Raw genomic sequence first — 14,502 nt, forward strand, 5'->3', positions numbered from 1 at the left:
ATAATAAATAAAATTTATTTGTATGAGCCCTGAGAAATGTGGCAGGTAAGAGAAGGAGACGGCACGAGCCACACTCCACATGACACGGCAATAAAAGAGGGAGACGGCCGAGGATTTGAGCGAAAGAGAGGGGGCGAGGTGCGTGCATAACATAAATACTTACTTTACGCACATTACACGGCAGAAATATTAAAAATAACTGACATTTCGGGCGGCTCTTTGGATATGAATACACCCGTGAGTAAACTCACTTGCAACTCAGGTGGCAAAATCGAATGATTGCAAAAAAGTTCTCAAAGGACTCGTATTAAACAGGTCCCAATCTGGGGTTTCAAAGGGCCATCAACTTTGTTTCTAAAGAGTAGACAATTTTTTTTTAAATTTACAAAATCTGTACTTTTTCTTTTAAATTTTTTTGGTACGCAACCATTAACAAATTGATTTAAAAATAGAATAAAAATACTAGTTATTTTAAAATAACGTGAATAGTTGTTCCCAAATTTCATGAACTCTTATTTCGTGAGTGAAATTAGCACTTAAACAACTTGAACGACATAATGGAGCATCCATGCACACACCTTGCAGAAATCAGCAGGTGCCGGATTTAACTCTCCTTGTGAAATGTCATTTGGAAAATTGGCATTATTATTTATCTAGCCAGCCTCGTCGGTCCCACATCCTGCAGTTGCAATTGTTGAGTCGAGAATTATGTCCTGGTGTGTATCTGTCTCAGTCCTTTTCCCCCGGACTCCTTTTGTCCTTAGCTCACCTGACGGCGTTATCTTTTTGGCCCTTGGCTCCGGGTTTTGCTTCCCTTTAGGAACTCTTCTTTCACAAAAAATTTTAAAAAAAAGTTTGCTCATTTTTCAGGAATAATACAAGTTAAATGCCTGTTTATCAACAGTCAAACAATGAACAATTTTTTATATTTTTTATAGGGGGCTACGAGACATTATAACTCGCTCTTTGCCATCCTAAAAAAGTTGATTTTTGTTTGGCAAGTTTAGAGCTCTGAGCATCAGCTCGCCCATACACCAATACTAACATATAAACATATACATGTATATGTATATATAAGTTATGCGTGTGTGTGTGCTCTAGTTTTTCCTTATTTTTCTCGCCTCCTTGCGGTCGCTGTTGTTGGTGTTGCTTTTTGTCGCAGCCGCCAAAATTCCCACGTTTGCCCTCTTAAGTATGCAACACTTTATTGCTCATTAAAATGATTGCTTAAACACGGATACGCACACACAGACATGGCTGTGTATGTGTGAGTGAGCATTTGACACGCCCACACTGAAGTGGGTCAAAAAAACAACAAGAAACCCGAACAAGCTAAATTCAGTGATTTAACTTTTTGAGGTAGTCAATAAAAGTATAATTTGCATTTTAAAACGGAAATGGGGTACAATTAATATTATTATATCGTTAGGTACAATTCTGATACGTACTTGATTAATGGTTTTATTTTTTGTAAGGACAGATAAACAGAATTTTAAAGTTTACTTTAAGCTATTTTTAATCAATATTTTTACCTTGGACCAAGATTAAAAACGCTTTCGAAAGGCTTGGTGTAAACTTCATTTAAACTTTTAACTTAAATAATGGTTTTATTTTTCTTTTTGAAAAATAATTCCAATTTGCATTTTTTATACTTGGATCAATAATAAAATAGCTTTTAATGGTATATTCAAATCAAAGACCTCCTGATTGATTCACAATAAATATTCCCGATAAGTATTCACTTGTTTCCATTGCCTTTCAATCCCAAACGGATTAGTTTTATTGGATCTAATCAAGACAAAGCTCAATTGGAATCGAAACATGATTGATGGCACTTAAAAAGTCAATCGTAGGCTGAGAAATATTCCTCGCCCTAATATGATATTGTCTGTCATCAGCTGCCTGATTTACCATGTACTACCTATGGCCAATAATCTCGTCCGCCTGGTCTGTCAATCCGTCAGAACAGCCGCCAATTCGCCATCGCACTTTCCAGGATGCGGTTGAGTGTAAGGACGAAGGGAGAACGAGAAGGAGATGGAAGTAATGGAGGGGCTAATGCGCTTAATAGACAAGTCAGACGGAATTCCAATACAATTGGATGTTCACAGATTTAATTTTATTCTTTTTTTTTTTTTTACATACAAGTCATTGAATTCTTATTGATAAAGATTTTGTATAAAACGCGACAACAAAATCGGTTTGTATACATATAGTTTTTGGGAGTCCCACTATTCAATAATATGGATATCTATCTAGTAACTGCATTCGTTTCCAAATTTTACCTATTTTTACAAGCAACTACTTTCTAGAATTTAATACCCACAAGAGTTTGGGTATCATAGAATTGCCACAATTTCAAATTATTTTTAGTTATTAAATTAGTATTTAATCGGAGCTTATATAGATAGAATATTATTCAAAAATCATTAACGATTAACATTACCTTAAACATCTTACTTAAGAGTTTTTATTTAAACTTAGCTTAATTGATTCCCAAAAGAGTTATTATTGTAAAAACCGTTAAATATATAAATATTTAAAAACGTTTTAAAGATTTTACTTAACTTGCAAGTTGTCGTTTTGAAAGATTACAAGGTATTTAAATTTAAAATAAAATTAAAATTTTCATACTAAATATATTTGCTTAATAATGTATGCATTCCAAAGTGGATTTTAAAGTTGCTACCAACTTAAAATTTGTTTTCAAAACCCGTGCGACATTGGCAGTTTCGTGCTGAAAAGTTGTCACCTTGCGTGCACTTTAATTTGGCAATAACTACACCTCACCTGACGACAAGCGAGTTATTATAATAAATGGGGCAAGAAAAAGTTTCGGGCACCGCAAAATTAGCTCTAGTCTGCACAGAAATTTCAATTAGGAGCCGTCCTCGTCTCATTAGCATCGAGGATATAAATAGGACATATAGAAAATGCAGCGATACGTGCAGCGAGATGAAATAGTGATGAATTAAATTCTACCTTTTGTCTTGGGAAATACTTTTCACTTTCTGGCACTCGAGAAAAGCCTTCGCCTGCCACTGATGAAATGAAAAACCTTCGGCATTCAAAAACTGTCATTTCGAAATGTCAAGTGACGACGGGTTTGCGAATGATGATGATGAAGCAGCTCGTCCATCGACTGGCAGGACATCGTCCACGTCCACCCAACAGCTGGGCGAATTTTGATTTGATTTCTGACTTCTAAACCCATTGCCCATCTGCAGGACATCTCTGGCGTCTTCTGGCAAGTCGTGTCCTTGGCGAGTCAATCGTTTTGATTTGGAAAACACTTTATCACTTAATGTTCGTTTGTGGCAATTTGTTCGTTATACACCAGTTTATCTATACACCGTTATGGCTGCACTGGCAAAAAAAAACGAAGTGAATATCGAAGGCTTCCTAAATTATGTTGGGAATACATTTTCTCATTACCAACTCTGACGATTTACTATTTTTATTTTACAACACCCCAAGTAATATCTGTATATATTATTTATTATTTATTATATTATTTATTTATCGTCGTCTTTCCCATATTGTATTTTTATTAAAAACTTTTGGTTAAAAATAAGCTTAAATATTTTTCTTCCCGTGCACACGTGTCCAGCTTTTCTCGCTCATGTACGCAGAAATTTGTCTGCCGCCCTTGGCTTTGTGGCTTCGACTGTGGCCCGTCTCTTGTTAAGTGAAACAATTGAATTGTTAACTGAACAATAAAGTATTTTATTATTATTAGATTTTTGCTGCCTGCCAAGCAATCCCATCGCCATTTGCCTTTTGTCACATCTCGCTTGCGGTTCCTGGCATGTTCTGATTTTTCGACTCGCCCGCTTTCCCATTTCCTCCAACTTTCCCTTAGCCAAAGTCTTAAGTGCCTTTCGAGTCTGATATGGCTGATATGGCTGATATGGCTCTTGGCCGCTTGGCTTTTTCGGCGACTGTCTCGAGTAGATTTCCGACATATTTCCCGACTCCTGTTATATGTCATTTGTATTATGTTCGGCGCTTTTTCCTCATTCCCGCCCCGCCTTGCCTTTTCTTTTTGGCCTTCTGGCTTTCACTTTCTTGGCGGCCTTCTCCAGTTCCTGGTTCCCCTTTGTTGGCTTTTGATTCAGTATTGCCAAAGCCATTTAGGTTTTTGAATTTATGACCATTTTGCGTTTTGAGGCTCCTTCTCAAATGCTCGGGCAATTTATGATTCCAGGCCTTTTGGCACACCCTCTACTCAGTGTCCCGATGCTTTTGATTTACGATCCGCAAATATAGGAGGCCGAATGGAAAGGCCGGAAAAGGAAGAGGAAAAGGCAAGGTAGCCGGGCGGCCAGACAATGTTGGCACCCAAAAATCAAAGTTCGGCCATTTGTCTCCTTGTGACAGTGTTAGTCACGCACGACGGGCAATAAATAGTGTTGCGAATGGCAAACAAATTAAATGGAACAAGTTCATAACGTTTGTTTGGAAAAGCTAAAGGCAGTTGGGTCAAATCAATTTGTTGATCAGAATTAACAGAATTTAATTTAATCAATGAATAATGTCAGTGTTGAAAAGGAAAGTATCAAACAGTGCTCAGAGTGGAAAACTCAACACATTATGTACCTGCTATTATTAAACCAGTTGTATTAAAGACTCTGATAAACATTAAAGTACATTATTAGTTTTACCAACCAAATAAGTAAAGAAGATTTCGAAATTGACATGACGCACACAAGCGTACACTTGGCAACTCGAAAGATTAAAGGAAAATCAGCAGTTAAATATTTTTCGTTGGAAGTGGGTATAAAAATCCTAGCAACCAATTGAACGGAAGGCAATCAACAGGCGCCGAAAAGTGGGGTAAACATTGCGGCGGGCCGGCAACAATTGAATTGAAATTTTCAAAATGCGACAGTGTGGAAAATGCTTTTGGAGTGGGGAAAACCTTCTTATATACTAAGCTTACTGCAAGGACGAATGGGACGAACAGAGGAAAAGCGGCGAAAAATAAAATGCAAGGAAAGACCAGAACAAAAATGCACAGGAAAACTTGGCGTCGATACAAAGACAACTTTTAATGCCATTCAACAAAGTTGTGATAGTTTTTGTGTTTGTGCACTCGAAAAATATTATTCTTTATTGAATTGGCAAAATTCCCGAAAAAGCTAGAATTGTGAATTTTTTGTATTACTTTAAGGAACTTTTTAACATTAAAAAAATATGTATGTTTTTTTACATTTAAATTGGAAATTGATTTTATTTATTACACTTCTGGAACCTGACATTATGTTATTTAAAAATTGATTTTTTGTTTCAGTGGAAAAGTCGGTCGCCGCATTTGTTGTCTTTTATTCTTTTATTGTCCTTTCCAGGACACACGGTACACATAAAGGGCGGATTGCCGTGAAAGGCCACAGGCGATGGGGCAATCGAGACACCGTGGAAAGTACTGAAAGTCAGTCGAAAGTAGAAACTTTTGATGAGCTCGAGAAGTGCCAAGCAGGATCTGCGTACTTGCAATAATATTTAGGTCACTTCTTCGCTCTGTGCAAAGCCTTACGCTTTAAATGGCAATGTCCTTTTGTATGTGGCAAATCTATTAATAAAATTTATTGCAGCAAAAACCAATCATATTCTAATCTAGCTGCAGGTCATAAGTTATTCATTTTCGCTGTACATAGGCAACATTCATGCTGGTAAATGTAAAATGTGAAAAAGCATAAATGGTGAAGGCTTCCTGCCATTGAATTAAATATTTCAAAACGCCAGACCGGCCTCTTTCCACCCTCACACCACACACACTCACACACTTTTCCGGTTGGAAAAGCCAATGCCCTAACCCTTCGTGCAGTCGTGGCATTTGTGCAGCGTTTTGAAATGATTTTTCCATTCCATTGTAGTTGCATTTGAATTTGTCCATTTGATTCCAACCCATTGTTGCATTTGCTCATGCCTCATTTGAGGCGATTACACACAGCAACAAAAAGAGAGAGGAGAAAGAGAGGGAGAGGGAGAAGGTGGTGAAAGCAGAAAGCGGAAATGGGTGAAAGTGCGGGTTTGGGTTGCGAGGCCAAAGCAATTGACCATTTGCGCCATTTGTTAGCGCGGAATTGGGCCATCAATTATGTTGGTAAAATATGTGATGGAATGGTATCTCTGGCAGTCTTAAGGGAATGCTCGACAAACAAACAGCGAATTTGTTTTGCCAATAATAGGGTTTAGCTACAAATTTAAAAATCTTATAGAAATTAGGGAAATATTTTACAAAATTAATAGTTTTATATGAAATATTTAAGCTTGTCTAAAATTTATTTCTATTAAATTCGTTTGAAGTTAAATTCCATTGAGCTAATAAATATGTTATATATATATAACATATATATATATATTTAACTTCCTTTAAGTTAGATAATTTGTTTAGGATTTCAGAAAAGGAAATTTTAACATAAATAATCTTTTGTTTTTAGAAAGTTTTTTTTAATTCATAAATTATTATTTATGTTAAATCTTTTGTTTTTAGAAAGTTTTTTTTAATTCATAAATTATTATTCATGTTAAAATTTCCTTTTCTGAAATCCTAAACAAATTATCTAACTTTAAGAAAGTTAAATATATATATATGTTATATATATAACATATACATATATATAACATAACATATATATATATATATGTTATATATTATATGTTATAACATATATATAAATTGGCATATACGAGCATAGATAAAATGAAATATATATTTTAAAAGCATTTTGATAATGTATTCTACTCACATAGCCAGTTCATGCGCTCCGTGTACTCGACCTTGCGCTTGAGGTCCTTGACCAAGGCGCGAAAGTCGTCGTCGTTGAAGTGGCACTGGATGATCGTGTTGTTCAGCTGCAGGATGCTGTACTCGTTGTTGCCGTTGTTCCCATTATTCCCGTTACCGTTCCCGTTCCCGTTGCCATTTCCATTCCCGTTCCCGTTGCCATTATTCGAGGCGATGGTGACCATGGCATCCCTGGCCCCATTCAGTGCATTCGACTCGATGTCGGTGGCACTGGCCCGCATTTTGTTGCCGCCCCCAATGGTGGGCAACAAACTGGCGGCCACATCGCCGTCCACATTGCTGCAGGACTTGCTCAGTATGATGGTGGCCCGATTGGCAATGGAATTGGCCGCCAGCAAGTGTTCGCCGGCGGCGCCACAGCTGCCGCGATGGAAGGGCATCGCCTTGCCGCAATTGTTGTTCTTCAGCGTGATGCAGTGCAGCTGATTCTGGAGGGCGGCCTGTACCGCTGAGCAATCGCTGGCCCGCCGGCGTCTCGGATTGTTATCGCTGCCATCGGCGGCGGCAGCGGCGGCGGTGGTCAGCAAGGTGGGTTGCAAGTGGGTGCTGGTGTTGCTGCTCGATGTTGCTGGTTGCTCTATGCTGACCACTGCTGTTGTTGCCGCTGCAGTGGCCACTGTTGCAGTTGCAGTTGCTGGATTCGACATGTTGTTGTTGTTCTGTATGCTGTTGCAATTGTTATTGTTATTGTTATTGGTGATCCTCTGCTGCTGCTGCTGCTGTTGCTGCTGCTGATGATGATGATGATGGTGCCTGATCACAGTCAGATTGCTGCGGTGATCCTGCTCCTCGTAGAACTGGATGAGCAGCTCCTCGAGCAGATTGATGTTGTTGGAGCAAAAGGATTGCGAGGCGGAGGCCGAGACGGAAACGGAACCGGATCGGGAAACGGTGGTGTCGCCGCTAATGGTGGAGCTGCTCGACGACTTTCGGCGCACAGTGGCCGTGGTGGTGGTCACAGCAATTGCCGGCGGTGGCTCCTCCTCAATGTCTGTTACACCGGGCTGTTCCTGCTCCTGATCGGGATCCTGTTCCTGCTGATCCTGCTGATCCTGCTGATCCTCCTCCAGCTCACTGCTGCGACTCCGGCTGCTGACCACCTCTAGGCTGATGCTGCTGCTGTTGCCGCAGGCACAATCGATGGCCGCCAGGTGTGGGCCAGCAATTGCCGCTGTTGCCGCGGCCAACACAATCGCCCGCTGGTGCTCCTTGCCGGGATCGAAGATCGAGTGCCGCAGCAGGATCTCCTGCAGTTGGCGCCGCTGTCGCCGGGCACTGTACGGATTCACCAAACGGAAATCGCCGTAGTATCTAGACAGGCAGCGCACTCGCGATGCAATGTAGCCGATCTTACGTAGCAATCGCACGTCCGCCTGTTGCAGCTGCAGTTGCAATTGTTGCTGTTGCTGCTGCTGATGCTGCTGGTGCTGTAGTTGCTGCTGGTTATTGGTGCTGCGCTGCAGCAAGGCCGCATTGCCGCAACTGCTGGTGCTGGCGCCACTGGGCGAGGTTCCCTCCTGGATCTCAATGTATGCGCACTCGGCACTATACTCGCTCTCCACCGGACTGCTGTCCTCGATGTCACTGTTCGTCGTTGTTGTAGTCGTCGCTAGTGTTGCGAGTGTGGCAAGTGTTGCTGCTGTTGCTGTTGCCGCTGTTGCCGCTGTGGTCGCCGTGCCGCTGGCTATAACCGTCGTGCTTGTGGTCGTCGCATTGGCACGGATATCGCTCTCGGTGATGGTGGTGGTTATAATCGTGAGCGTTTCGAGCGTTTCCTCGTCACTGCTGCTGGTTGTTGTTGTTGCTGCCGTAGATGTTGCTGCTACTTCAGTTGCTCCTGTTTCTGCTGTTGCTGTTGCTGCTGCTGTTGTTGCTGCTGCTGCTGCAGTTGCTGCTGTTGATGTTGCTGCTGCTGCACTGCTGCTGCCGCGTCGACTGCTACTGCTGCTGCAGCCACTGTCCTGGTACATTTATAAGCAACCCTTACTAACCGGTTTTTCGACACTGTTTTGGCTGTTGCTGCTGCACTGGCCAGCAATTTTCCCGGCTTTTCTTTTGATTTTCCCCTGCTGTCTTAATTGTTACTGCCTGCTATTACTTTTATATTTCTCTTCCCTATTCGTATTTGATTTGCTGCATAAATTAATTTAGCCAGCAAGTGAGTGAGTGGATGAGTGAGTGAGGGGGGCGAAATTTTTACGTATTTTTACGAGGCTGGCGCCGTTTTTATGACCGTTGTTTCCTTTTGTTACTTGCAATTTGTTTTTGATGTTTATGCCACGCCAGCAAAGTTATGCAAATTTTCGCCGCTCCCCCGGCGCCCTATATATCGCGTATACGTATCGCGCATACGCTCCGTATGCCGGCTCCTCAAACTCAATTCAAATCAATTCAGTGGAAAAGTTGCCGCCACGCGCATTTTTTTTGGGCATGTCAACCGATTCGCTTTTCTTTTTTCTTTTTTTTTTTTGCTATTTTCGCCTCCGTTCGCCGTTCTCAGTTCTGTTGTCATTTGCGTTTTACATTTTATTGTGTTTTAATTTGTATTATTCAGCTGTTTTTCCTGCCGTTCTGCGCTTTTCCACTTTCCTCGGGGCGTCCTCACTTCCGTTTCCGTGTTGGCAAAATCTGCAAGGAAAACAATAAGTTTAGGTCTATGAGTCTCCAGTCGAAATTAAGCCAACGAACACCTCTAATGGGCCGTAAGAAAAGTGTTTCCTATGACAAGGCAAAAAAAATGAGGTAATTATTTCAAATAAATGGGGGAAATGGCTGTATTAAGTACCATTGGCATTGGGTGCCACATGTGGGAGGTCATTTTCCATTAGAGCTTTATTAAAATAAGACAATCACTTCGCATGATAAAATACATTGATTATATTATTGTTACACCCAAAAATTAACTGAACGTTTAGTTCTAATAAGTGTAACATGAAAAAAACCAAAGACAATTTTAAGGCCTAAGTATTATTTCACTTCTAAATAATATAAGCCCTATACTCTTTAGTTTCACTTCTATACTAAAGAGTCTAATACTGTAGTCTGAGGTCTTATTTTTAAACTACACAACCCATTTTATTGGGAAGTTTTTCATTCCCAAAAGTTTAAAATAAATTTAACAATAGTACTAAAATTATTAAATTAATTAGAAAACTTTAAATTTTTCCTAAGCAAAGATTTATTATTTTCTGTGTAAACTGATTTTTAATAAACACCTAATGCGCTTCTATTTTTCCCACAATTGCTTTTCAAAAAATTCTAGTTCTGAATTAAAATACATTTTGAACTCGAAGCCAGCTCAGAGAAATAATCAAATGACAATAAATGCCATTCAAGTATTTTTCGAAATCCTTCAAAGCTGATTGCATCAATAAACTTTAATTTAGATAACCCACATAACTTGAACATTGTTGAGCCTGCAATTTGCACTGATTGAATACTCGTACCCTTATAAACTTTGAAAATCGTCAAGGATCTGGTGCTTCAAACTGGTTTAATTAATACAAAATCAATCAGGCGACCGGCCAAGGAAAAAGCAAAAGAGAAAATACAAGGACCAACAAACAAAAAAATGGATAAATAGGAAAACAGCAGAAGCAGCAGCTGCAGCAGCTGCACCAGCAGCCACACAACAATGTAAATATTTTATGAAATATTTTTACTACTTGCTCGGCACTCTACGTTCTGTTTTGTTGTGACAATCGATTGCAGTTTGCACCTAGTGTGTGCTGAAATTGGGTGGTGCTGGCTGGTGCTGGGTGGTGCTGCGTGGAGCAGGGTGGTGCAAGGCGATTCGGGTGGTCACTCAACAATCCCAATAATCTGACGTGCTCGACCGCAGAGACAAAGGCGTTGCCCACTGGCGGTCAATCTAGCGACCCACTGCTGGGTGGTTTAGTGGGTGGTTTAGTTGGTGGCTTTGCGGGTGGCCAACTGGTGGGTAGCAGATGGGGTGACACATGGTAAGCAGCGGGCAATTGCACAATACAACGGCAGGCGGTCGGTCGGTGAGCAACGGGAATAGCAGCAACATCACCAACTGCCGCCGACGTTGACAATGACGGCAAATGTCAAACAGTCTTTTCCACCAGCCACCACCTATTCGAAGCACCCCCTCGAATTACCACTCACCACTCATACCTCACCAATCACCCCTCAAACCACCCACATAGCAACCCATTTGGTGCACCGCCAGCTCGTTCCTTCTGTTCATCTGTTCATATGTCAATCAGTTTATCTGTCTTCTTTGTTTGTCCGGCAGCAACTCTTGTGCAACTTCCACAATGCGCCACCGAGACAAAGGACTGCAACATGGCAATGGCATTGTCGGGATCGGCATCGGGATCGGGATCGGTATCGGTATCGGTATAGGGATGTCCTGTGCTTCGGTGGTTGCGTAGTTGGGCGGCAGGAGGGCAGAAAGAAAGACCCGTCTTTAAAATGTTGCATATGCTCAAGGGTTAGGCTTTCAAATCGTAGAGATTCCGCAAATTTTCGCCTTTCAAGTGATTTTGCAAACATGATAATACAAAATAATACTTATTATTTAATACTTATATTTAAAAATGAATTTTCTGACACATTTTGCAAGAAGAATAACTGTTTTGTGCAGCTATTCCCTTTCGCTTCTTCGCTTAATTTTGAAATAAAATATTTTTTATTAAACTAAACAATCAATCCCCTCTTGATTTGGAAAATTTGATTTTAGGCCCACAATTTGCGTTTGTCAAACGGGGTTTACGACAACGATTTTGGCCAAAACCAATTTTTTTAAATGTGTTTTTTGGGATTTTTGAGGAATTTCACAACATTAATGGCTTTTAAAGGCCTGAGTTATATAAAATTACTTTATAGAATTTACTACTTTAAAGCATTAATTGAACATCTTTTATTGCCTGAAGCAGCCCTTATAAATTCTTAATTTCCATTTTTAACTGCCCGAGGCTGGCGTGTTAAATTCTTTATTTTCACTTGTGCATTTGCTAGTTTCACACTGGAGTCTCGTTTCCTTGAAAGGATCTGCGACACACATACACATACACACACACACACCAACACACCCATCGAAATGGATTTTTCCAAATTCCGAACGCATTGCGAACAGCTAACGTGGCGTATCCGTTCGTGCGTTTCTGGTATGCTGACGATTCCGGCACGACAGGAAGTGGAAATGGCGAAATGGGGATGGTGGGCCGTGGGTGGTGTGTGGAGAAAAGGGGGGTGGCAATGAGGTATTTTCAAGAGGCCAAGAAAACGTCGAAAACGCTTCAAAAGATTCAACTTTGTTGTATCTAATTATGGGCAATTTGATTAGGGCTCATAAACAAACAAGGCCACACACCCATCCCTCACCCACACCCTCGTTCACACAGACAAACACAGAAACGTCACCCACAGATACGGCACAAACACTTGGGCAAAAACCTTCCTCACACACAAACACACAGACAAGTGTCAATATGGAGCCGCAGGTGGCGCAATTGCCGTCGCTGTCATGGCTGACAAAACGCAAAAAGCAAACAGAAACCGCCGCGGCCTTGTCCCAAAACCCTCGCCAAAACCACCAACCCCCTCCCCCCTTCCTCCCCCCATAGCCACCACCCTTCAAACCAGCCCAACTCCACCTCAAAATACCAAAAAGCAGACCTATTCGAAGCGGGCCAAGACAGCCACCAACTGTTGAATGGTGGCAACAGTAACTGGCCGCCATTTGCTGAATTTCATTTACTTACAGCTTACTTGCTTTTATAAAAAAGTACATGAATATAATATTTCACACAGGTAATAATAGCTTAGAAAATAAAGTAATACATTTTAGGCTAAAAAAAAAAAAAAACAGTTGAAAAATTAATAAAATAATAATTTTGTGGCTTCAAAATTGGAATTCGGTTAAATTTTGAATCAAGTGAGTGAAAAACCAATTCTTTAAAAAGTTATAATAAACCCATTATATTTATTTATTGTTTGTTTTTCAATTTTTAGTGTTTCCCTTTCAATTGGTGCTTACTAAACCAACAACAAATAAATCAAAACGAAATGCTTAAAACACAGACACCATCATATAGATATTTGTTTTAATTAATTGCAAATTGACAAAATGCCGCCATAAATAAATAAACTAGCTCAAATAATTCTAAAGCTGCTTAACAACTCGTGTTGACTGTTTGTGTTTATGGCCGAAAATTTATTTGTTATAGATTATTGGGTGAAGGGTCTTCTGACTGTTGGGCATTGTTGTTCGCGTTCACTTGGCACAATGGATTCAGGCGCGTTGTAAAAAAAATAGAATCAAAATGTGCCGCCACCGTTGCCGACAAATTGCGAGCACATGTCCCTGGCCATGTCCTGCAGCCTGTGCTGGTCTCGTTCCCTTAAATGCATCAAATTGTGCAGCCTACTTTCAGGCCTTCTTCCGCTTTTCCGGCGTCCTCGTTTCACTCCTTTTTCTCCCCCTTTTCACCCCTTTTTCACCCCTTTTCACCCCTTTTCACCCCTTTTCACCCACTTTTCATGCCCGTTTCCCCTTGATCCCCAAAAGCAACAATACAGAAAGGGAAATAAAAATGGTGCAACAACGACAGCGACACACATTTTGCGGTTGATATGAATATCGATTCGACCCGTTAACTGTGCCAGCTTGCTGCCCCCTGTGTCCACCCTTCGAACCCCCCTTTTGGCAAAGCCCTACAACCACCCACCCACTTTAAGCCGGGTATGTAAACTAGAACTTTGTATAAATTTATGTGCACAACAATGTTTATGTTGTTGAATAAACGAGCAGTTTTGCATGCGGCTAACGTCAGGACCACTTGTTCCCCTCTCGCTCATTCACAATCCCTCCATTCCTCCTCGTCTCTTCATGTGTGCATGTGTGTGTGTGTATGTGTGTGTGTGTCCGTGTCTCTGTGTTATGGCAGGATGCAACATGAAAATGGCGTGTGGCCAGCAACGTTTTATTTGCTCGTTGCTCTGGTCCTTTTCACTACTCTCCCTTTTTCACTCTGACTCCATTTGGTCATACTTCCTTTCCTTGTGTGTGTTTGTTTGGGCTGCACTTTAAATAGAAATGTGCCGCACACACACGCACACTCACACACACAGACACACTCGCATGGGCAGTGAAAACATTCAATTTCAGTACGGAAATCGCTTAACAGCACTAAATAATGGGCCAATATCTGGGCCTCTGGCCCACACACCGTCACTTTTCCCTCGTTATTCCTTTGTTTTCGTAGTTCTGCAAACATAATTAAGCTCATTCAACATTTAACATTTCGCACACATAATTCGAGATTCGCTCGTGAAGTTTAACTGTCCAATCCTGTCACGACACTTACGTGGGACACAAATCGTAAAATTTTGTACAAATCATACACAAATAAATGTATTAACAAGAAAGAAAGCAAACTTCGGCAAGCCGAAGTTTATATACCCTTGCAGCTATTGCAAGAATTAAATATTTTTGAAAACATTAAAATTATGATTTACTTGCGTATATGTCTAAAAACATTGAAGCAATGATGATTTGCAGCTCAATTATTAGATAGTTATTTTATATATTTTTATTATTTTTATGGGAGCTATATGCTATAGACGTCCGATTTTGATAAAATTTATACCATAATTCTGAAATAATTAAACATTGCTATATCTCGAAGAACAAAAAAAAAAAATTAAAAAACAGAAAAGTT

The 14,502-nt window shown here is 40.5% G+C and overlaps 1 protein-coding gene across 1 annotated transcript in view; it reads right to left on the reverse strand.

Moving 5' to 3' along the window:
• LOC128261103 (high affinity cGMP-specific 3',5'-cyclic phosphodiesterase 9A) overlaps nt 1–9,439 on the reverse strand; it is a 43,644-nt gene extending 34,205 nt beyond the window's left edge. The window contains exon 1 of the mRNA XM_052994565.1: nt 6,753–9,439. Within this exon, the coding sequence (XP_052850525.1) occupies nt 6,753–8,781 (2,029 nt within the window). The 5' untranslated portion in view covers nt 8,782–9,439. The remainder of the gene's footprint in view (nt 1–6,752) is intronic.
• Nucleotides 9,440–14,502: the final 5,063 nt, after the last annotated feature.

The sequence above is a fragment of the Drosophila gunungcola genome, assembly GCF_025200985.1.
Source record: "Drosophila gunungcola strain Sukarami chromosome X unlocalized genomic scaffold, Dgunungcola_SK_2 000050F, whole genome shotgun sequence".
NCBI lineage: Eukaryota > Metazoa > Arthropoda > Insecta > Diptera > Drosophilidae > Drosophila > Drosophila gunungcola.